Source organism: Lycorma delicatula, chromosome 1 (genome assembly GCF_047948215.1).
Source record: "Lycorma delicatula isolate Av1 chromosome 1, ASM4794821v1, whole genome shotgun sequence".
NCBI lineage: Eukaryota > Metazoa > Arthropoda > Insecta > Hemiptera > Fulgoridae > Lycorma > Lycorma delicatula.
The window spans coordinates 70350446-70374646 of NC_134455.1; the positions used below are offsets into that span (position 1 = coordinate 70350446).

At 30.1% G+C, this 24201-nt stretch overlaps 1 protein-coding gene across 1 annotated transcript in view; it reads left to right on the forward strand.

Moving 5' to 3' along the window:
• park (E3 ubiquitin-protein ligase parkin) overlaps positions 1-23042 on the forward strand; it is a 45777-nt gene extending 22735 nt beyond the window's left edge. Inside the window, exons 5-9 of the mRNA XM_075356290.1 lie at positions 2026-2224; positions 7500-7637; positions 14315-14434; positions 16199-16283; positions 22504-23042. Of these exons, the coding sequence (XP_075212405.1) occupies positions 2026-2224; positions 7500-7637; positions 14315-14434; positions 16199-16283; positions 22504-22607 (646 nt within the window). The 3' untranslated portion in view covers positions 22608-23042. The remainder of the gene's footprint in view (positions 1-2025; positions 2225-7499; positions 7638-14314; positions 14435-16198; positions 16284-22503) is intronic.
• The last annotated feature ends 1159 nt before the right edge of the window (positions 23043-24201 follow it).

Consider the following 24201-nt stretch of genomic DNA (forward strand, 5'->3'; position numbering starts at 1 on the left):
TTGTTTATATTTTTTTTATATTTTTTAGCATAATCTCCTTTTTACTCTATACACCTTTCCAAGCATTTCTCCAACATTTTAAGCTGTCCAAAAAGTAGGATTTCAGAAGGTCCTCAAAATAAGCATCTGTTTGGGTAATGACCTCCTCATTTGACGTGAACTGTTGCCCGCCGAGCCATTTTTTCAAGTGTGGAAATGAAAAAAAACCATTGGGAACCAAATCCAGTGAATACAGTGGATGTTGTAATTTCGAACCTTAATTCCAACATTTTTGTCAATGAAACTGCGCAGGTGTGCACCCATGCATTGTCTTGATGGAAGAGGATCTTTTTCTTTTTCAAATGAAGACATTTTTTCTTGATTTTTTTCTTCGCTCAACCAGTGGAATAAAGACACAAAATATACTCTCCAGTTATTGTTTGTCCTTTTTCCAAGTAATCAGTGTAGATGATACTGTGTGTATCCCAAAACTTCGTGGCCATCACCTTGCTGGCCGATTTCACTGTCTTTACCTTCTTCGGAGCCTATTCGCCTTCAAAAACCCACTGGTTTGACTGTTCCTTTGTCTCTGAAGTGCAGTAGTTTATCCATGTTTCGTCCACAGTTATGTATTGATGCAGAAACTTGTGAGGATTGTGACAGAAAAATGCCAAAACAGCCTCAGAGTCGACCAAATGATTACGTTTCTCCACTAAGAGCAAACACGACACATATCTTGCTGAAATTTTCTTCACCCCAATTTTTCGTGCAAAATTGAAAACACTACCTTGCAATATGCCTGTGACTTCAACTATATTGAGCACGCTGATTCATTGATCACTCAAAACCATATCATGAATTTTGTCTTATCATTTCGGGGGTGGTCACTTCCACTGGACATCCCGATTGATGTTCATCTTTTGTGGATGTACAGCCATGTTTAAACCCATTTACCTAATCGTAAACAGTTGCAAACACAGGAGCAGATGTGCCATGAACTTTATCCAACTCATCTTTGATCTTTTTCGGTGTTAAGCCTTTTAAATATAAGTGTTTAATTGCCACTTGAAACTCACTTTTTTCCATTTTTCTAAATAAACAAGCTTGTTACTTCGATCGACTATCACAATGAAACCATGTGATGGATACAGCTGAAACTTTAACTGCACTCTAGCGACAAATGACACTTACTAAAAACAAACCATTTTTGATACTACAAGAGCCATCTCTTGGATTTTCTTAAGACTTATTGAACGACTCTCATATAATTATTAAACAAGAATTAGAAAACAACCATTTATAACAAAAAAAAAAAGATTGTTTGAAATAAATAACAATTCAGATTATTTCCTTCCCCCATTCTTAACAATGTGATGAACCATTCTGTAAGAAGTTTTTTATTATTTTACGTGATAAAATATATTTATAAATATAGATAATAAAACTAATTTCAAGCGTATGATAATTTCAGAAAAAGAGTATCACAATATAAATACAATACAGGATGTACAAAAAAGTATATCTGGGTTTCAAAGCTATTTAATATATCTCTTAAATTTGACTTACAGTAATGAATCACAAATAAAATGAAAGAGTAATTCGTAACAGTTTTTCCCTGGTGTCATAATGAACACCTGAAATAAAAGGAGCTCACAATGAAGCGCCTTTCATCACGCAGCACATGTAAATCAATAAGAGAGTTCCTCCCATGCTTTAATCAGAATGTCTGGAATAATAGAAGCAATAGCCATTTCATTCCTGTGTCTCAAATTGGATAAATTAATAGGTAGCGGAGGCACATACAGAAGATCCTTTGTAAAATCCTAAAGGAGAAAATCACATGGGGTCAGATAGGATGATTCTGGAAGCCTCCGCAAACAAGTTTTGTCAGATCAGATGTTATGAAAATATTGCAAGTGGAGTTTCAATTCAGTTTCACAGCCTAGTTATACTCAGGCTTCAAATTACTCACCTGTTGTACTTATTCTGATCTGTATTCAGGCCTTGTTTTTAATGAGTTAATGTATTTCCTTTCTTTTGTTCCAGTGATCCAGTGTTAGTATTTCCTTGTTCTGAACATCATGTTACTTGTCTTAGTTGCTTTCATCAGTACTGTTTAACTAGATTACGTGAACGACAGTTTGTTTGCCATGCACAGTATGGTTATACATTACCTTGTCCTGCTGGATGTCCAGATTCAGATATTCAAGAATCTCATCACTTTCATATTCTCGATAATGAAGAGGTAGCGTTTAAAATACATTTCTTTATCAAACTTGTTGTCTTGTCATTATTAAGTGTATATATTACTTATTTTTACATATTTCAAACTAGTTTCAATAGTAAGTTTTACAACGTTTTTATTTTTTAGATTGAATCCCTTTAAAACTTTAAGAACTTTATTTTTAAGAAATAGTAAAGTTTATTTAATAGATCTAAATAGAACTTTTATGTAGTTTATAGGATCAGAGTTTGCGTTTGTCTATACTTGCCTGTGATAATAATATGGCGTATTTGTTGAATTTGCTTAGATTTACTATATAGTTGTAATTATGCAAGACATGACCGATTATTCCACTCTGGCAAATTTATTTCATTTAAAAGTTGATTAACTTTTAAATGAAATAAATCAGTAATTTCAAATCAGTAAATTTTAAATCAGTAAGATTTTACTGATATAATGTAATTCCACATGAATATATATACTAGCATCTCCGTTGCGGCTTTGCCCGCTCTATACGGTTATTTCACTTTCCTGTCGCGGACAATTTTTTCTATTCTGTATTTTTTAGTCAAGTAACCAGAGTTAGGTGCAGCCAATCATGTTGTACATATTGTAACAGTGATAATGGCTGTGGCTGTGTTGCTTGAGCTGCTGTACTGTACACCTTTGCGCCCCTTAAAAAATTGATACTCAAATAAACTGCAAATGATTTTTAGATATTTATCAAAAGAGTGTTTGCAAGCCCAAATTTATGGAATATCTCATTTGGTATAATTGGAAATAGGGAAAATTTGCAAGCGTTGTTCAAAGTTTTTACCTTTCTTCATCCCTTTCAAGGTCGAATATCAAAAAGTCTAGAAATTGGAATTTAGGTATTAACATGAAAATTAAACACACCAAAAATCAAGTTGGTATCTTCACTTGCTACCAAGAAATTAAAAAAAATAGTTGGGTTTCAAAATATTTCAAAGATCTTTAAACTTGAAATTTCAAATAATTAGAAATACGGTTTTTAGATATTCACATGATGATTACACCCCAATAATCAAGTTAATATCTATTTTTTTTTTTTGTTACTGAGAAATTAAAAAAAAAATAGTAAATTTCATTGATATTCCATTTCAACCCGTTTACTTTGAATTTAAAAAAAATCCTTTTTTTAGTGTGCACTCGCACCATAAAGGAGAATGTGTATATTAATTTTCATCAATTTATTGTCTGTAGTTTTTGCTGAGCATTGAATGTGAATGGCTCTACATGTTATTTTATATATATATATATATATACTAGCATCCCTGTCACAGCTTTGCCCGTGCTTCCCCTTTGATCTTGCTGCGTTCATGTATTTCATGTTTTTGAAAATAAAATTGATAAACAAAAATTAAAGTCTGTTCAATTTATAAAAGATATCTAATAGTCTATTGTAATTTCTTCAGAGCAACAATTTGGTCAGTACAGGACCCAAAACTTTGAGTAATTAAGAATGTCGGTTTACATCTTAAAAATAAATCTGGCTTCATCTTAAAATATTGGCTATGACTGGTTAACCGTGCTTCCTATGGGTAAAAGCGTATACTGTACTTCATTTCTCTTTTTTTTTTAAATTGTTTAATTTTATTTTATGTTTTTTAGTCAAGTAACTGAGGGCAGGTGCAGCCAGTCACATTGCACATACAGTAAGAGTGGCTATGTTTGTTGAGCTACTGGGCCGTACACCGTCGCACCCCTTAAAAAATTGAAATTAAACAAAAAACTAGAATGGTTTTTAAATATTTATCTGAAGAATATTTGCAAGCCATAATCTATTGACTATTTTCATTTGTTACGAATAAATTAAAAAGATAGCCCAATTTAAAAAAAATCAATTTCCATTTTCACACTTTAAACTCGAAATTTCAAAAAATCTAAAAATTAGTTTTTAGATATTCACATGTAGATTACACACACCAGAAATCAAGTTTGTATCTTAATTTGTTACCGACAAATTAAAAAAGTAGTAAATTTCATTGTTACTCCATTTTAACGTTTTCTAAACGTTTTTTGTATTATTTACATAAATAATACTAGATAGATTTGGATTTTCAATATTGAAAATTAAGTTTAAAAAAAAATCAATATCTTAAGTTGGGTACCATTCAATCCTTTTATCTTTTGAGACTTAAAACTTTATTTATTTGAATAATTATTTATTTAAATAAGTTATAAAATTTGAATGTGTGTGTGTGTGTGTGTATGTGTTTGTGTTTCATACATATATATATATATTAATTTTATATTTAATAGGTCAACCCTAACTACTAAATAATTGAAATAGGATGACTTACCTTATTTTATTATATAGAAGTGCTTTCACGAACTTGATTGGCATCAGCTGCATACATTTATTTATATATATATTACAACAAACATCATTAACTTGCAATCCATGATAACATACCTCTTATTCACTTATAATTTTATGTTAAAAATATTTTTAAACCAGTTAAATTTTAAAAGAATTTATTTAAAAAAAAAAAATATATATATATATATATATGTATACACACACACACACACACACACACACACACACACACACACACACACACACACACACACACACACACACACACACACACACACCCACGCACGCACGCACACGCACACGCGCACACGCACACGCACACGCGCACGCACGCACGCACGCACGCACGCACGCACGCACGCACACACGCACACACACACACACACACACACACACACACACACACACACACACACACACACACACACACACACACACACACACACACTTGTCCCTTTGATCCCATATAAATGTATATTAGCTAATCATATAATATATTTTTTCAGCCACCTCACTACGAACAAAATTAAAGAACATTGTTAGCTTTACTTTTTTTTGCTCATTATAGCACTTTCAGGCTATAATGAGAGCCCATCCTCAGTAATGTTTTCTTAAAAATTTTTCTTTTTTTTTAACATTTACATATTAAAATAAAATATAATACATTAGAATCTACAGAACAAATATTTGCTCAGTCAATAAATTTAAAAAAAAAATTTAAAACATTAATATTTAAAATTTCCTTATAAATATGTTATATGTATGTTAATACGGCATTGTACTGATTATTTCAGACATTATAGTATTGATTATTCTCGTGTTACATTTAATTGAGTCACGAGTTGTTGCATTTGACCGTCATCCTCATCCAACAATGCTTGCAATTCACTGCCTTCAAACTTTTTCAGTGGCTTCTACGTTGTTTGTTTCTCACGTCAAAATCACCACTTTCAAATTTTTTTTTTAAACCATTCAAAGCACTGTGATTTACAAACATCATGCTCACCGTAAGCTTTGACAAACATTCGATGCGATTCTACAGCAGTTTTCTTTAAATAGTTACAGAAAATTAATGCTGCCTGCAAATCATACTTTTTAGGTACAAAACTTGATTGGTCAATGCTAATTAAAACTGTGCTGTTATATGAAACTTGTATTGTGATTTGAAAATCTTTGTCATACATCAAAGTAAGAAAATGGTGCCAATGATGCGGTTTGATGGTAACTGCATTGACAGCTAGGGCCATCTATGGGCAAATTCCGGTTTCATATTTACACAACTGGTATGCCTGAAAGCGCTATAATGAGCAAAAAAAAAAGTAAAGGTAAGAATGTTGACAGGCCTGTCTTTATTGGTCAGCATGTCGCCAAATGGCTCAACAGTCAAGGGCGGATGTTGGCTAGTAAGTAAGCAAGTGTTCGATGTAGATAATGATAGTTGATAGAAACAATATCTTTCAGTATAAATGATATTAAATTTAGTAAAAGAAGTTCTAGGTTAATTATTTATATGTTTTTTGTATTTTTTTTATTTATTATTTATATAGTAGAGTTCAGTGAGATTTGAACTGTAGTAAACATTGCAGGGTCATAAGCTGTAGTTAAAATTTTTAAATGATTGATTTAGAAGTTTTTGTGGTTATCGGAACACATCCTCGATTATCTCATTGCACGCCTCAATGATCAGCACTCGCAGTTCCATCACTGTAAGATGCATTTAAGGGGAAATCTTTTCCTTTAGAAATCCCCAAAGAAAATAATCATACAGCTTCAAATCATTACAGTTGGGGCCAGTTCTGTCCACACACAAAACAATTAGGAAATCGGTTTGAAATGACATTTACGTTAAAAGTTACATGCAGAAAGTCTTAAAACAACATTAGGTGTGTGTGGTCTGATTCCATCTTGCATGAACCACTTGTTTACTAATTGAAACTCCGTTTGCAAGAAGCTGAGGAACAAAATTATTAATCAGCCTGTTTAGATAACGTTCACTGTATGTTCAAAAAAGAATGGTCCTGTTGACTTGAGTTACCGGCCCATACTGTAATTTTTGGGTTTTAATGCACATTTTCATTAATCACATCTGGATTTTCAGAAGCCCAAAAACACAAATTTTGTTTATTACAAACCCCATCTAGGTGAAAATGTGCCTTATCTGAAAACCAGACGTTTTTCAACAATACATCTTGGTTCACAGGCCATTCTGTGAATGCCTTTCTTTAATGTTTGTTGTCAGCCGTTAATTTAGGCAATACTGTTATTTTGTATGGATATAAATGCAAACTGGTTTTTAAAATTTGCTGCAAGAAATACCAAGTTGTGCTGCTGCTTTTCTTATTGATTTGCCTGGACTCCTCAGTAATGCTGCCCTGATAGCTTTGACATTCTGTGGAGAATGAACATTGGCAGGCCATTCACGCTTACTCTCAAATACTGAATCATCACTATTAAATTTTTCATAAAGTCTACGTATTGTTGTAAATGAGGGTGACCACAGAGTTTGAAAATATGCATAAAACATCTTTATGTAAGCATTACTCTTTTCATTTCATTAAAAAGCAGCACAATCTTTATGCACTGTTCAACAGTCAATCTTCCTTGGTCAGCCATCTTGGAACAATACACAAAAGCATACTAGAAAGAGAAGAAACCAATATACATGAACTGCTGTCACTTCTGCCAACATAAAACACATTTAATTAAACACATTAATTAATTTAGTAACCTAAACAATTTTTGCCAAAACAAATGTTGGATCATTTCGTGCGCCATCCTGTAGATCGGAAAGATTATGCAATCTTACAATTTTGTGTATGCTTTTTATAAATGAAAAAAGGCACAGCGAAAGAAGTGTAAAAGTTTTATAAAATGAAAATCAAATTTGTGCACTAGTAAATTTTTTTTATGGAATTGCCTGTTTTAATATAATTCCAACATAATTTATTTCAGTATCAGATGTATCAGAGGTTTGGTGCTGAAGAATTTGTGTTAAAAGAGGGTGGAGTACTTTGTCCACAACCTGGTTGTGGTGCTGGAATACTTGTTGATCCTGATTGTAAAAAAATTCAATGTATTGGAGGATGTGGAGTAAGTTATTTCAATATAATAATTTCTTTTTATATTTCAATATTTTTCTTATGTTTTTCCTAATGTAATGCCAGTGTTATATGTTAGAAAAACCATAATGTATTAAATCAAAGAGAATATATAAATCAAGAATAAGTCAGGAAAATCAATCATCTTTCAGGCAAAGTGAGGGAAAATATATGAAGTTCTTCAAAAATAATATGCAATATTTTTGCCTTTTAAGCTGTTCTTTAATTATAATTCTTATAATTAGGTAATTTTTCAATTACTGCTATAAATTTAAAAAAAATATATGTATATATACATCCATTGCAAAGTAACCTCTCACGTGCTAACTGTGTAAAAATTAGAGAGTAGTTATCTTGATTGTTAAAGATGGAATGTGATTGCAGAACTAAAAGAGTTGTTCATAGTTTGTTGTTAAGTTTTCAGAAATGCATAAACTAAGTTACATGCAAAGGTTACTTTTTTTTCTGTTTTGGTTATTAACAATCCTTCTTTCCTTTTCCGTTTTGCCTTCAGAACCACCGTAATATATTACTTCAGAGGATGAATGAGGATGATGTGTATGTATGTAAATGAAGTGTAGTCTAGTACATTCTCAGTTTGACCATTCCTGAGATGTGTGATTAATTGAAACCCAACCACCAAAGAACACTGGTATCCACGATCTAGTATTCAAATCCATGTTAAAATAACTGGCTTTACTAGGACTTGAATGCTGGAACTCTCGACTTCCAAATCAGCTGATTTGGGAAGACGTGTTCACCACTAGACCAACCTGGTGGGTTTATTAACAAGCCTGTTTTTCAGTAGCTTACTTTAGATTTGAAGAACTATTTTTTTTTTTTTTTTATAGCCATTTTAAAACATTTCCTCCCTATCCTGTCTGAAATATTACTACTTTCAGAAGAATTATTTTATTCATTATCACATTGCATATCATTCATCTGATTTAGAATTTTTAAAAAGTCTCATAATCAACATACACATAACATTCTAAATTTGAAGCATAATTTATACATTTCCACAATGATTGTTTACATATAACACTACTTACTAATTTGTGATAAGGACACTGATGTCCTTATGTCCTGATGTTCTTCACACATCTTTGAATATTAAATATAACACATTCATAGTGGAACTTGTTCTATTTCCAGCCAGTAAGAATTGGCCACAATTAAAACAAACATTATTTTGATCTTGCTAACATGACAATTGTAGTCAGCCAGTGAAGTTTGAAAATTGATTGTACACAATAATAGTATACATAGGTATTTTGGTATGTACAGAGCGATGTTCCATTAATAGGTTAATAATTAGTTACAGAACGGAGAAATAATTATTTTCATTTGTTGTTTTATGATTACAAAACCAAAAATGTTCTGCTTTTATGTAAAATTTGTGATGTTCTTATCAAACAATGTAAAATCATGTCTAAAATACAGAGTAAGCAACATAAAACCAAACCCATAACCTAACTGCTGCAGAATCAGTAGCTTATTTTGGAATCAAATTTTATGAATGATATGGATAAATTAAATAAGAAAAAATAAAATTTAATGTAAATGTTGCATTTATTTACCTTAACTGTTATAACAGACGTTCAAGATGACAATCCAGGGCATTATTGCACTATTGTGCTCAACTATGGGATATTGAGAGTCGTCTGATGCAAAATGTTGTTGTCAATTGCATTGATTTCTCATTGAATGTTCACCTTGTGGGGATTAGATGCATAAAATCTCTCCTTTAAGTAGCCTCAAAGAAAAAATCACAAGTAGACAACTCTGTCCACCAACAATGTTTTTGCCAGATGCAATAATCAAGTTGTTTCCATTTGTCTGTCTCCTTCAGTTGTGGCACAGTTGTAATGTGGCATGGTTTCAATTTTAATTCATGAAGAATTGTAAGAAAAGATGTGCATTTAACAACAGATTGTTGGGATAACTTGCATAGTGATTTTTTTTTTGGACTGGCATTAATTCTTTTTTCAATATCGGTAATGGCCTGTGAAGTCCTAACAGAAGGTTACCTTTTTTGTTTTGCATTTTAAACCGAACCTCTTGTACACCATTTTTTAATTAAATTGTGTATGCTACTCTTTGCTGAGATACAGGCATTTGGAAATTTTTCTACGAATACATAATGTGATCTTCAAACGATCCAAACGATGAATATAGGCCTCAACTATAGCTATCCTCTCCTGGATTGAATAAGGTTTTTTTAACCTCTGGGTCCACCATTAGGTATCTCTTTAGAGGATGAGATGAATGATTTGTAGCTTGTATGAAAATGTCATGCCTGACTGGGATTCGAACCCAGGACCTCCAGATGAAAGGCCAAGACACTACCACTTGCGCCACAGACACCGGCGAGTAAGGCATTTTACACAAACACAACTCAGCAACAATTGGTAGTAACAAATACATCCAGTAGGCGTGCTAGTTGTATGGGAGTCTCATAAATAGTGTTGGGTAGAGGTTTCATTATGGGTTTGGTTTTATGTTGCTTCCCCTGTATATTATAGAATAGCAAACATACACAATACTACCTAATTCTCTTATTGTTATTCCATCATACATTTATTTTAAACATTTAGAATAAATTGGGACTAGTAACATTCTATGCACTTTCTTGATAGGTTCAAGATAAAAACAATGCTGATCATAGCAAAAGTGTTAGATTCCAGTTTGATTCATAGGTACCATTATATAGTTCTACATATCAGATCGGTTATTTCAGTTTTATTTTTAAGCAACATAATAAAAATGGGTATTTATTTCTGTAGTTATTTAAAGATGTGTACTTTTCTAAATTAGTCATTCAGCGTCTAAATATCTTTCAGCTTTTATTACACTAGTAGGTGATAAAATTATATTAGTTTTTAAAATAATTGTTTTTGAAACTGCTCAAAGTATTGGCATTTTGAAACATTTTATTTCCATTTTATGGAAGATAGAATAAAACTGAATAACTTAGCATAGATTGAATTATGAAATTTATTGTAACTTTTTACTGGTTTAAGAAATCAATAAAGAATAGTGTAAGGTCTTAATTGTATCAGCGAGAGAGTAATTCAGTTTTAAGCTATACACAGATACTGCGAAATTCAACTAGCATTGTGCCAACCTTTGTATATTTATTGACAAAAATGTTTAGATACTTATATATTCTACAGTATCTTAATATAATTCATTTCTTTTTTTTTTCATTTTGGTCATGTTTACTGTTATATAAAGTATTCTCTCTGTTACATAATTGTGAAGTTTAATTGAAAGATATTTGGTATTATAATGTTTATTTTACAATTTTCTAATTAAAGTATTTTAAACTTTTGTAATATTATCTTAATTTAAAAAAAAATATCAAAATGAAATGTAGCAATAATCAATGAATAGAATATAAAAGTATAATGATAAAAATGTATCTCTTACAATCAAAATACATTATATATCTAGAGTGCTTTTACCTGTTACATTACAATCAGGATATATTAAAAACCATGTTGATGACATTGTTCAGTGAAGATTATAAGTCAATATTTAATAGTTAAAGGAACTCAATTCATGCATATACAATTAAACTTTTATAATATTTTTCATGGGATTGAAGAAAATTACTTATTAGAAGAAAAAATTAATAATTGGTAATTAAAAATCAGATATTTCTTGAATTCATAAACTGTAGAGTCTATACGCCATTTTTTTTTTTTTTTTTTTTTTTTTACACATTCCTAACCTTTTAGATGGCAGATTATAAAAAAGTGTATGTACAGTTTTAAAGTCCAAATTGCATTCATTTGTTGGACCAAACACAAAAGTATAGTTTCTTAATTTGTTGCAGAACCAGGTAAGCCCAATGTTACAGAAAATACTTTTTGCAGTCATCAATTATATTTCATTAATTTTATTTCAAATTATTTTTATTCAAAAAATACTAATATTGTATCAAGAATGCAGTCTTTGATACTTAAAAATTTGCATCAAAAAATTGTGTTCTCGACATAATTTAAAGTAAAAATGGTGATGATGCTATTTGTTTTAAAAGATATTTGCAGAAAGTTTTCTATTCATATTGAAAAGTGGTGGAATCAAAGAGTTATTAAAAAAAATCTTATAATTTATTTGTTGAACTTTTATTTCCTTTTAAGCAACCATAAATTTAAATCCAACTTATTATCATTGAATTTTGTAATTACATTTTCCAGATCTTCCTGGAGCATTTTACAAATTTTTCATTATCAGTAGATTCATACAATTGTATATCATAAACAGTTAATAGGATTTTAACTCTTGATAGAAGATTATGGTAAATCATTGATCAACTATAAAAATGTATATAATTAGAAAACTCTCTAAAATTTGAGATTGTTTCTTTTCTTAACAACCTAGTTACTAATAAATAAATTTAATTTCCTGTTTATTTTTACATTACATTTTTTTACATTAAGACTTGGAAATATATTAATAAAAATGTGTATACAAAAATTAATTGCATTTACATTAATTTTAACGAGAATTAATTTTATTCTAATTTTAAGTCTCATCAGATTTTCAAAATTGAGGGGTCTGAAAGAGCTAACATGATTTTCAGGAAGAACCTGACATGATAAACAAGTTTTGAATATGATAATTTATCCAAAAACATAGTTCTGATAAAATGTTTACAATATTAAAATATGATGTATAATATTATATCATTTATAATCATGATTCTTCATTGCCATTATAACCATGACATTTAATATAATTTATAATTAATTTCAACTTTTGAAATTATTTATTTTGGCGTGGGTTGAGGCAGGATCCCAAACTCTTGGATATCATACAGTTTTATGTGTCCTTAAAAAATGACAGTGGAAAATAGTATCATAAAATTTCATTTTTTATGTTGATGAAGGAGGCAAAGTTCTCTTTTCCTCTTCATTAAGAGGAAGAAATGTATCATGTCTTTTGCTCTTCAAACATTTCAAACCCCAAACCCCTGAATTGAAAAAAAAAAAACAATTATAAATTTAAAAAAATATTGAAGGGGGCACTGTTTTCTTTATCCATCATTAATTTATCTAGCTGGACTACACAGTTCAAAGTTTGGACATCATAAAGTTTTCTTTGGCCCTGAAGAATCATGATAGTGGAAAAAATATTAAATACTTCAAGGTTTCAGTTTTTAAATAAAGGGAGCTGGAGGCCTTTGTTGGGTAAAGAGGGCTGAATGAAATTAAATTAATTTAAAGAAATTTTAATTTTTTGAATAGGAAATAATCTATAGGAATCAACTTGGATGAATAGTAGGCAGAAAATACAGTTTTTATCTGTTTTACGGATAAATTTTACTTTCCCATCTAGATAGCACTATAGCTCTAGAAGGGGAAGTATTGTAATTGGTCCAATTTGGGCATATGTGGTTTTCACTGGATCTTGACGTTTTGACACCTAATAAACCCAAAAAATCTAATGGAAATTTTCCAGATATGTGAGTATTTGCACGCACGCGTGTTTACTTTTGCCTCTAAATAACCTTATATCTTCAGAACTATGGACCAATTTTGACCAAACTTGATCAGATTACTTCTATATGTGTATCATTGATGCCATTAAATTTTCAGCTTAAAAGGTCAAGAGTGTAAGGCTGTAGAGCTAGGTCATCCTTATTATCTAGAGATTTCGCTTAGTCATATTTTTCTTAGGCACATTTGTTAAAAACTAAAAAATAACAAATTTGCAAAAAACGTTTTTGCAAAAATTGCTCCAAACTAGTAGCTAAAATTAGGCACACTGTATCAATATTACCTCTTGTCACCACAAGAAGCACTAATGTAGCACTGATGTACAACTATGTTGTGACGTCACAGGTGAGTGGTAGAATTAAATAAATGAATAACAATTAAAGTGTAAAAAAAGTAACTCGTCTGGCAAGGTCCTGAACTAATCACCCAGTTGACTTTGTACCTTGTGCATGAAGCCTTGTGGCTACACCTGTCTGCTGACCGCACAAGCAAAATTTGTTCTATGTAAGTTGTAAAATTACATTAATTTAGTTAGTGCTGACCATCGCCGCTACTACCACCACACCCACATGAATTAAATATGGTATGTGCACATGCTTTAGTTAGAATCATTGAAGTAAAATGAAAAAAATTTATATCTATTTAGGATGATAAATATTTTAAATAAAGTTGAGTTTGTATGAGTGTGTAAGCCGTGCATCAGAAACAACCCACCGTTGTACGACTTTCTCAGAAAGCAGTTTTAGCTGCATGATGGGAGTGTCCTACAATTGTGTAGTCAGCTTTTTGATAAGGAACACTATCTGTGCAAGTTAATTGTCATTGCCCATCATCCATGAATTGCTGTAATGCTTATTTTACATGATGAACTGTTAACAAACAACACCCTTTAAAATAATTACCAAACTGATAATATTAAATCACTTATGTCATACTTTTATCATCACAGTGATGACTCGCACGCACTACATTGATTGTGCTTTGTTTAATGTCAAAACATATATCCATATGTTCTTTGATGAGAGAAGCTCACTACAAAAAGTGAATTGTACCATAGAATCAAACTTATGTGTTTTGTTTTGTGGACAAGCCTCATTGTGTTATTCATTAATAATGTATCATATGTATATTTGTTGCAATATTTAATATATATTTTTTTTAGTTTGTATTTTGCAGGGACTGCATGCAGGGTTATCATCTTGGTGAATGCCTGTCAAGGACTGATGAATCACTAATGGCTGCTGGTGTTTCTTATTCAGTAGATCCAGCTAGAGCTGCACAGGTATGAATATGTTTTTATTATAATTCAGATTTCTATCATCTCTGAATTCCTAATAATCTCTGTTGGTCCTAACCAGTTCTTTCTTTTGTTTTTTAAATGTTTTTTTTTTTTTTATAGTAATCATGAGGGTTGTTATTGATTTTATTTGCTATAAGTTATGTTTACCAGTTCAATCCAATATTACAGTATTGAAAATAATATAAATCATGTGAGGATATTCAGGGAAATTTTTTTTAAAGATAAATCACAGCTTAATTTTACATAATTACAATTTTCTTTTAAAATGTTAAATTACCGATTTATTACTTTTAGTTATTTGTAATGTAGTATAGAATTCTTTTTAAGGATAAAAATTGTTGTAAGGTTGGAGGAAATATCTTGAAGTTAATCTTTTTCACTGAAGATCTATTTATTTAATTAAGATATTTAATATTTTCAAGAAGTAAATATAAAACCTGTTGGACACATGACATAAAACAACAATCAGAGCGCATGGCATCATGTCTTGCAAAACTTCAGATTGTTGTTTATGGTGGTCTATGTGGTTTGTTTATTTTGTGCTGTAAAGCACATTTTTTTCTTATGTTATACGATTTTCTATAGTAGTACAATGACTACAACAAGTCTTTGGAAGCAGGATTTGCAAAAGCCAACAGCAGTAACTTGCCCAAAATTGATCTGGTTATGCTGGGAATGTTTTTCACATCAAATAGTGATTTCTGCTCAGCAGAATTCCAAAATGCCAAAACCATAAATACACAACTATAAACTTTGCCGTATATGAGTTTTTCATAATATTAAGTGATTATTACCTCATATTACGGTCTACTATATAAGTATTGTTGGCCAAAATATATACCCACAATGCTATATGGTGCTACTGAAACGCTATATTGGAATAAGAAAATAAATAAATAAAATTATAAATATAATCTAATCAGTTTTTCAGAAACAGTCAACTAGTCTCATTAGTTTATTTTTAAGATAAGTTTAATTTATGTTAATGTAAGAGTACATATGTGAAAAGTGATTTCCATTTCCTGTATTAAATGTTGAAGAAAATAACATTATCTTTACCCAGTAGTTTAGCATTACTCTTTAAACATCCAATACTTGTAAACAGAGGATAATTTTACTATTACTTAGTTTATAACTTTATAAAATGCTGATACCATATTTCAGTAACAACTTAAGATTGTTTTTTTATAAATTTGGCTGTTAATCAAGAGAGGTTAAAAGATAATTATTTAGATTAGCATTATGTGATGTTTGGAACATAGAATGTTAAATTAGTAGGTGTTTGTACCTTTTGACTACTTAAGAATTTTTTCTGTTGGTATGACAGTTATTCTGTTTTATGACAGCTATTCATCAGCAAATGACATTTGGCATAAATGGAGTGTTGTTAATGACAGGTGTTCTCCTCTGTGCCAACCTTTGTATAATGGTTTTTTCCTGTTACTTCTGAAATTATTCAGTTCAATATCTTTTTGAAATATTCAATGGAAACTAAACTTCCAAATTTGATTGGAGAGTTATCATAAGTAAAAAACTCATCTGTAGATTTATGGAGTCAGTTCTATATAGGTTTCAGTGTCATTATGTTTAGATTTATAACATAGATTCAGCCGTATTTTTGTTTTGTATGTTTATTTGTTATTAAATCTGATTTCTGTTAATTTTATGTATTGATTATTATTATTGTTATTATTTATATTAACTAAAGTTAATTAAATTATTTTTTTAATGTTTTTGTGTTTTTAGGCCAGATGGGATGATGCTAGTAAGGTTACTATAAGAGTGATGACAAAACCTTGTCCTAGATGTAGAACAGCTACTGAGAGGGATGGTAAATTTATTTTTATTTATTATTTTATTTAACTAATATATAAAACTATAAAACATATTCTACGCTTGTGCTTACCTAAAGATTATAATTTATAATAATTGCCAGTGCTGACAGTTATCAACATTATGTGAGGCTTTCACTGATAATCTATTTTTTATGACATCATTAACAGTGTTTATTGGAAACTTATTGAATAGTAAAGAGACTTAGAAATTATTAAAAACTGTATGTGTATGTGTATTTTTATTCATACACATTTGTGTATGTGTTATTGGCATGAATATTGTATAATATATTTATTTCAGTAGGTTATGTCAATCTCTGCATTGCTAATGTAATGCTGTTAATGTTCATACTGTTTAATCTTAGAGGCGGCGTACAGTTCTACTGTTAAAGAGTAAATAGAAGATGGTCAGACAAAACAGGCAGTTGAGAAACAGTGTTAGACAGTTTGAGTCTGGTGTTGCATGTAGTGCTTGCTCAAGTTCCTTTAAAGAAGATGAATTTATGTTAAATTTACCTAACACTCCTGTGTTTTCGTGTTTATCTATCAGTGCATGAATTAATGTGTCGCATGATCTTGCATTTACGTATTTCTTTTTAACGTTTGCAAGTAGATATTTATTGACAGTAATATTAACCACAGTATGCAGATTTCATATTTTAACTCATTCACACACACACATGCGCGCACTTTAAAAATACAAATATCGTGAAAATTATACATTTTGCAAAAGCTTTGTCATGCTCATATGTGAGTATTTCTATCACTTGTAACTAGTACTTATTTTTTTACGTGTATCTTTCCTATATTTGATTTTTTTTTGTCAAAAAATGAAGTTGAAACTATATTTATCAATAAAACTAAAAAGTCTACAAAATGAGTAAGGGATTAGGATTTTTTGTTCCAAATTATGTTTTTAAATCCACCCGTTAACGCTGTATATTCATTGTATTAATGAAAAGTTTAACAGTGTCTAACTTACATTTTCTAATACATTTAATTATTCAAGTGTACACTTACAAGTATATTCACTTACAGGTTGAATGCAGGTGTGATTTTTACATACTATGCTAAGAACTAATTACAGAAACTGTTTGTTTTACGCTACAATTTACTTTTGTACTAGGTCTAGTTTGACTGAATAATAGAATAGTTATTAGTTATCAGTGATATTGCTTATGCAATTATTTATTCGTCTACCCTATAATTATCCAGATCCTGTTATTCAGACATATGAATTATCCAGGTTGATTTGACATTATCAGGATGTCTAGTCATAAACTTTGTCTGATTTTTAATTTCAAGTTGTTTCAGTCTAATGAAATACACAGCTGAATAAATTAATTTAATTTATTAATTATTTCTAATTCAAAATCAGATTTTTCATAATTACTTAGTAAATTAGAAAATCATTTGTTAGATATTTATGTACTGAGTGATTCAGATAACTGGAAATTTAAAAAATTAAATATTCTTAAGAAAAAATTGTATTAAATAAATTCATTCATAACTGTTAAATAGAAAACCATTTATGATTACATTACAAAATTTATTTTTTGAAGATCACATCTTGCACAAGCTCTGTCTCTGTATAGATATTCCTACAGTCTAGTAGTGAAACTTCATGGTTTGACACAATATTTCAACAGAAATTTCAGCAATTTCTGTTTGGATCTTGGCTTTTAGTTCTTTTCTCACAGCAGGTCACCTATTATACAGTTTACTTTTAAAGTGATTCCACAAGAAGTAATTGCAGATTGACAAATCAGATGGCTTGGGAGGCAATAGAATGTCACTGTTGCTTGAAATTATACAATTGCAAACAGCTGGCATGCAGCAAATATTGACATTCATGCTGTGTGTCATGTTGATCCATCTTGTTGAAAGAAACCAACTGTTGTCAAAGATGTATGGGTATCTGTAGTTTTTGCCTACAAAGTTTTTCAGGGTGACGAAGTATTGATCGGTTGTGTTGTAGTCGTGAGGCCATCTTTGTTTTTAAAAAAATAAGGGCTTACAATGACAGCACACCACAAGGTAACATTTTTGCTGTGTAGGAGGATGCTGGTGTAGCTGGGTAGGATTCTCTTGTGCCCAAAATGGAAATTTGGTTTATTAACAAATTTATTAGGGTGAAATGGGCTTCATCTGAATTGAAGCACAAAAAAAATTGAAGAATTGATGGCAAATTATGTGATTGTTTGGTTCCAGTTCCTGGATGATCTGCAACTTGTGTGGGTAATAAAGTAAGTCCTGCAACATTTTATCACTTAAACTATGCAACCATAATGGCACTCCATAACAGATTGAACAGTATGAGCTGCTAATGACATCAGTTGAACAGTCTTGATATTGACTGGCATGTGAACAGTCCGCACACCACCTGGGGGTTCCTTTTTCTTTACTGAACATGTTTCCTCAAAATTATGTGTTTATATGTTATATATCAGCATGTGCTGATGGTACATGATCTTGGAGTCCAAAATTAAACTGGGAAAAAAATTCTCTGAATGCATCTTCCACACTATCATTTTTTTAATAAAAGGCTTGAATGGTAAAATCACGTTGCATATCACTCCAAGCAACCATCTTAACTAAATGATAAAATACAATAAGTTAATCATTGTCAACACTCGTCCATAGTTACCAACACAAATTTTAAAATTTCCTGTGTCTCTGAATCACTTTGTACAAGCATAAGCTGCACCATAGCCAAAGTAACACATTGAACACCTATCTCCCATTTGAAAAAGTGTGAGTGACATAATGTGATGTATTCTCTGTTTTGTAAGCATATTTCTTCAAAATTAATCCAAATAGAAAAAATGTTAAAATTTTATCTTTTGTTAAAAAATAATTTTATTTATTTTACCTTTTATACTACTTATAATCTTTTTGTTGTATTTATTAATAATACATTTATTAAACAGGATTTCAAATAAGTTCCTGTATTTTAAACTTCACATTTATAGCAACTTCAATAAATACATGATATTTCTGAGTTATTCGACTGGTTCAATTTCATCTTGCCCAAATATATGACATTATACTACATTATTTATTTTTTCATAGACCAATTCATAATTGTTCATCTTCAGTGTAATTTATTTTTTTGACATTTATCGTTATAAAATGCAAAGCAAGATGAATTTGGTCTTCTAATATAATAATTTTATTAAATATAAAAGGAAGATATTAAATCTTTTTAACAAAATGTATGAGAATAAATAAGATAATGATAAAAATAGTTTTAATGTTAATATCATTTTTTTATTAATTTGCAAAGTTTGTAGATTTTTTATTAAACCAGAAAAGTAACTAAATCAGAATCAGGTTGGGTAAGTTAATTTTGCATCAGCCATTGTGAAAGTATAAGCAATGAATCAGACAGTGACCTAATTGATATAATTAATTAATAATTTTTTCTGGTATATCTTTTTCCCAATAATCATTCTTATTATTATTTTTATATATATATATATTTCCCAGTTGTCAGGACTTGTGAGATTGAGAGCATGTTTGTTTTCTCTCCAAACAATGACAAAACCCTGGTATTTTTCTTTCATTTTTTTGATTTAAACCAAGCTAACTTAGTCGCTCACGTATGTCACATGTCCAGTGTCAGTCTCAATATGTTGTGATCATTTTCACTAAAATTAAGTCTCAAGGAACCCTTTTTTTTTACAAAATACTGGATTTATTGAATAAAAAATCGACACTTCCTACTTTGAAAAAGTGATTTTCATTTCCAATTACAAAAATTTGCTTCTTAATTAGTAATTGTAATCCAAAATTAATCATCTCTTTCAAGCACCTCTTAAATCTCATATCATTACTGACCAAAGTTCCATCATTGTAAAATATCTTTCAGTTTTCAATTCTGAAATACTTAATCTTCTTGAATTTAATTTGATAAAAAACATTAGGTATGGGGCTCTCTTATTGATGACATCAAAATCATTGATTGTATTTTAGATTACTCTCTGCTAAAAATTTTTGACAATTAAAACTTTTGAGCCCTTAGATCCTTGATTTTTTATCTGTTTTATCATATTCATATCAGAATTCAATTCAAATTTTTTTTAATTTATTTATTGATACATTACTTACTGATATTGATTAGGTACATTAATCAGGTTACTGTTTATTGCTTATTTCAAAAGTTTCATTTTTGTAGCTGATCATTTATTCCTATTTTACTTATTTTGATTATTAATAAATAAGAAAGTTGTGGCTTTATTGTGAATTAGTCTTCTATTTTTCTTATCATTCTCCATTATAATATTTCAATAGATACTATAAAAATTATAAAGTAAGAGTTATTAATAATCTTGATTATTTTTTTAAATTAGCGTACAACTTAACTGTACACTTAATGTAACTTAAAATTTGTCAACTGCAGTAATACTGAGATTGTTGAGAAATGTAAAGTATACATACCAAGTTTGTTAGATGAAACACAAAGCACTAAGGACTCTGTATAAATGTAGTTCCCTCTGTCCACCTCATGCTGTTCATTCATAGTTATTATTTGCAAATTGTCCTTCTCATGTAACCGATGTGTAAACCAAGTTATATTTAATTAAAGACAAAAATAATTTAATTATGATATAGGAAACTAGGTGGACTATATTTTTAATTTTTTTTCTCTTCCAGTCATAAATGCTCCTAATATCTACCTTGAGTGTTGATACTGGTGTCAGTGTGTTTCTTCATGTTCATTGAAACTTTCTTTAGTTGTGTACAAATATAGAAATGAATGCAAAAATGCTGCCTTCATTATTTCCTTTCAATTCATAAAAAGTGAGCAGGATATTCTTAAAAACAGTACCTTTCAGTTGACACCCATTAATAACTAATCTTGTGGTGAGAGATCTGGGGATTGTGGAGCCTATATTCCACGCAAAATTATAAATTGAAAAAAATCACATATCACACATCACAAATCACATAGTTGAATCAGCAGAATGGTATATGGTATCATCTTGCTGTAACCTACAGTTTCACTCTTCAGTTCGAAGGCTACAAAATTTATGATAATTTCTGAATAATGTATCTGTGAAAAAACTGGGTCCAACCATTCTTTGTCAAGAAATTACACATCAAACACCAACTTCTTGAGAATGCAATAGTTTTTCACGTTAAATGTGAGGATTTTCAAAACCCCTTACAATGTTTGTCACATTAATATATCCAGAAGGTAAAATAACCGTGCTTCATCTGAATAAAAAATAGCGTCTAAAACACAAACATCAACCTGAATGAAACTTTTGAACTACCTATAACACTGAAGTTTGCTCCACTGCACTGAAGTCAGGTTCTCCAAATTCTTGTCCTCTACGCAGATTTGATACAGACATAAGTTGAGTTTTTTTAGGCATGTGAATAACCCAATCAAAAGTTCAGTCTGTTAAGAAAGTTTCCTCAGTGACTTTCTTGCAGAACTGATGCCAGTCATGAAAAAAGTATTATCTTCTAACATTGATGGAACACTATACATACAATCTGCTAAATGAAAAATAGTCTATTTCGTACTGCACTGCAGTACAAAATAACATAAACATTCTTGCATTCAGAATAAGACTGAATGATTAAATAATGTTCACAATAAATATGCACTGGTTTTGTAAAAATGGTATTTTTGTTTTACTCCTGTGAAATTACTGACAAATGGAAGGATGAATCAGGTGATCTTTGTATTTTGATTTTGTCTGATACAGTTTCAGCAAAATGCCTTTCCAAGAGTCCTGTAGTAACAAACTTGTAAATGTAGGATCAGCATCATTTTGGGCAGAGTGTTTTTATGAATACACTGTGTAATAAATTTTTTGTTTTACACACATTTTCTTATGGCTGTTAATGTATGTAAAGGTTTCGAAGTAAGTGGCGTAGTTAAAACTTCTTCCATGATTCATAGTCTGTCATTTTGGTGAATTGATTGAAGGTACATCTTTAGGGTTAAATATAAGCTGCACTTCTGATATCAAAAACACTATAAAACAATGTATTCAGATCAGTGAAGAAAGCAGTAGGAAACCATTTCACTTCATCAACCTTATGTATAGGATGTAGTTAGTTGTGAATAATTATATTTCTTTTCTCAAGTGACTTATGTCACATGTCAGGTTAACTAAAGCAGTTAGTTTATGACATTCAGAATATATAATTGTTTAATAATAAAACAAGTAATTTACTTGTATCTATTTTGTTTTATAGGTGGCTGCATGCACATGGTGTGTACACGTTGCAAGCTACAATGGTGCTGGGTTTGTCAAACACAGTGGACACGTGAATGCATGGGTGCACATTGGTTTGGTTAATACTATTTATCTTTGATTGTGTATTATAGTAAATTTACAAGTGTTTACAGGTATTTTTTTAGTAAAGTTTTTTCTTGCAAACATTATTATTATGTTCTATTGAATTTTAATAGTTAAATAATTGAAGTGAAGAAATGTCAAATAAAATTAAATGTTTATATTGTTTATAAGTATTTTAATGGAAAAAATTTAATTTTCTTTTGGTAAAATGTAAAGTTAGTATTAACCCTTACAGTGTCAAGTATTTTATCATGTTTACCCTGTGAGGCTGAATGTAAAATAAATAGTATTACAAAAATAAATCATACTATCTAGTTCAGATAGGTTTTAAAAAAAATAAAAATTGAAAAAAAATTTGTGCTATTTTTGTTTTTTCTGAACAGTTGCGTCACTAGCTAAAGAAGAATAATTCTTTCTCTGTGGCCATTGTTATGTCCCGAGAATTGTGAGTGGCTATCCTTTCCTCAGTACAGAATTCTATATTTTCTTTATTTTTGAATTAATAAAGATAATAATGTAATCAATAAAGATTTTTTATAAATTTCTTTATGCTCAGAAAAGAAAAATGAAAGTTTGCTCACTTTAAACTCACTGCACTCAGACAAAAGGGGGTGATAATCCTTAGTACCATTATTTACGGTACCAGAGAAAAGGGCAAGTAAACAACCACTTATTGTGGAATGTATTTCAATTGATTTACAGTAATTCTAGTCTTCTGAATGAAACCAAACAATTATTTTGAATAGTCAGAAAGAGGTTCTGTGAAATTTTCAGTAGAAAATACAAGTAAAGGAATAAAATTAAATATAAGAACATTTTTTTTTTTAATAGAAAAAAATGATGCTGTTTTATGTACTGTACATTAACATATACATTGTTAACTTTTACTTTCCCAAATTATATATAATGTCCTTTAAAATAATATATTGTAAAGATAAAACAAAATACATTAATTAAATCTATAACTTTTTTTTTATGTACTATAATAATACAATTGATTAATTAAAAATATTAGTTACAAAACTGTTTGTTATACAGGATATTGAAAGGAGGGCTCTCATCACTCAGTAGTTTATACTAAATGCATATTTTTGTTAAAATGCATATATTGGTGCAAGATGGGCAATATAATGTGGAAGATGTTGGTATGACTAAAGCTGGATTGGGGAGGACTACTTTTTGCCTTTACATTTAAGTATTGCCAGTCTGTGTTGAGTTTTGAACTAGGTTGCGTAATCATGAGTTATTGTTTGTTAAAATGTGGTTAACTGTTGAAGAACATTATTCATGATTGAAACTTGTTTAGAGATAAAATCTCATGTTGTATATCAGTGCAAGTTAAGAGAGAAATTTGAAAAGGAAGCACCAGTGAGAAGTGTTATTTTGAAGTTAGTTAAAAAAAGTTTATGAAACAAGTTTGGTGTTACGTCAGAAACATGCCTGACCCAGGTCAGTTTTAACAGCACAGGTTGTATGGAACATTAAAGTGGCAGTTACAAGATCTCATAAATCTTTATGGAGAAAAACATTTCTCTAGGTTCGCCCTCACTGCAGTGAGGAGAATGCTGAAATGTTATCTGTATTGGATGCAAGT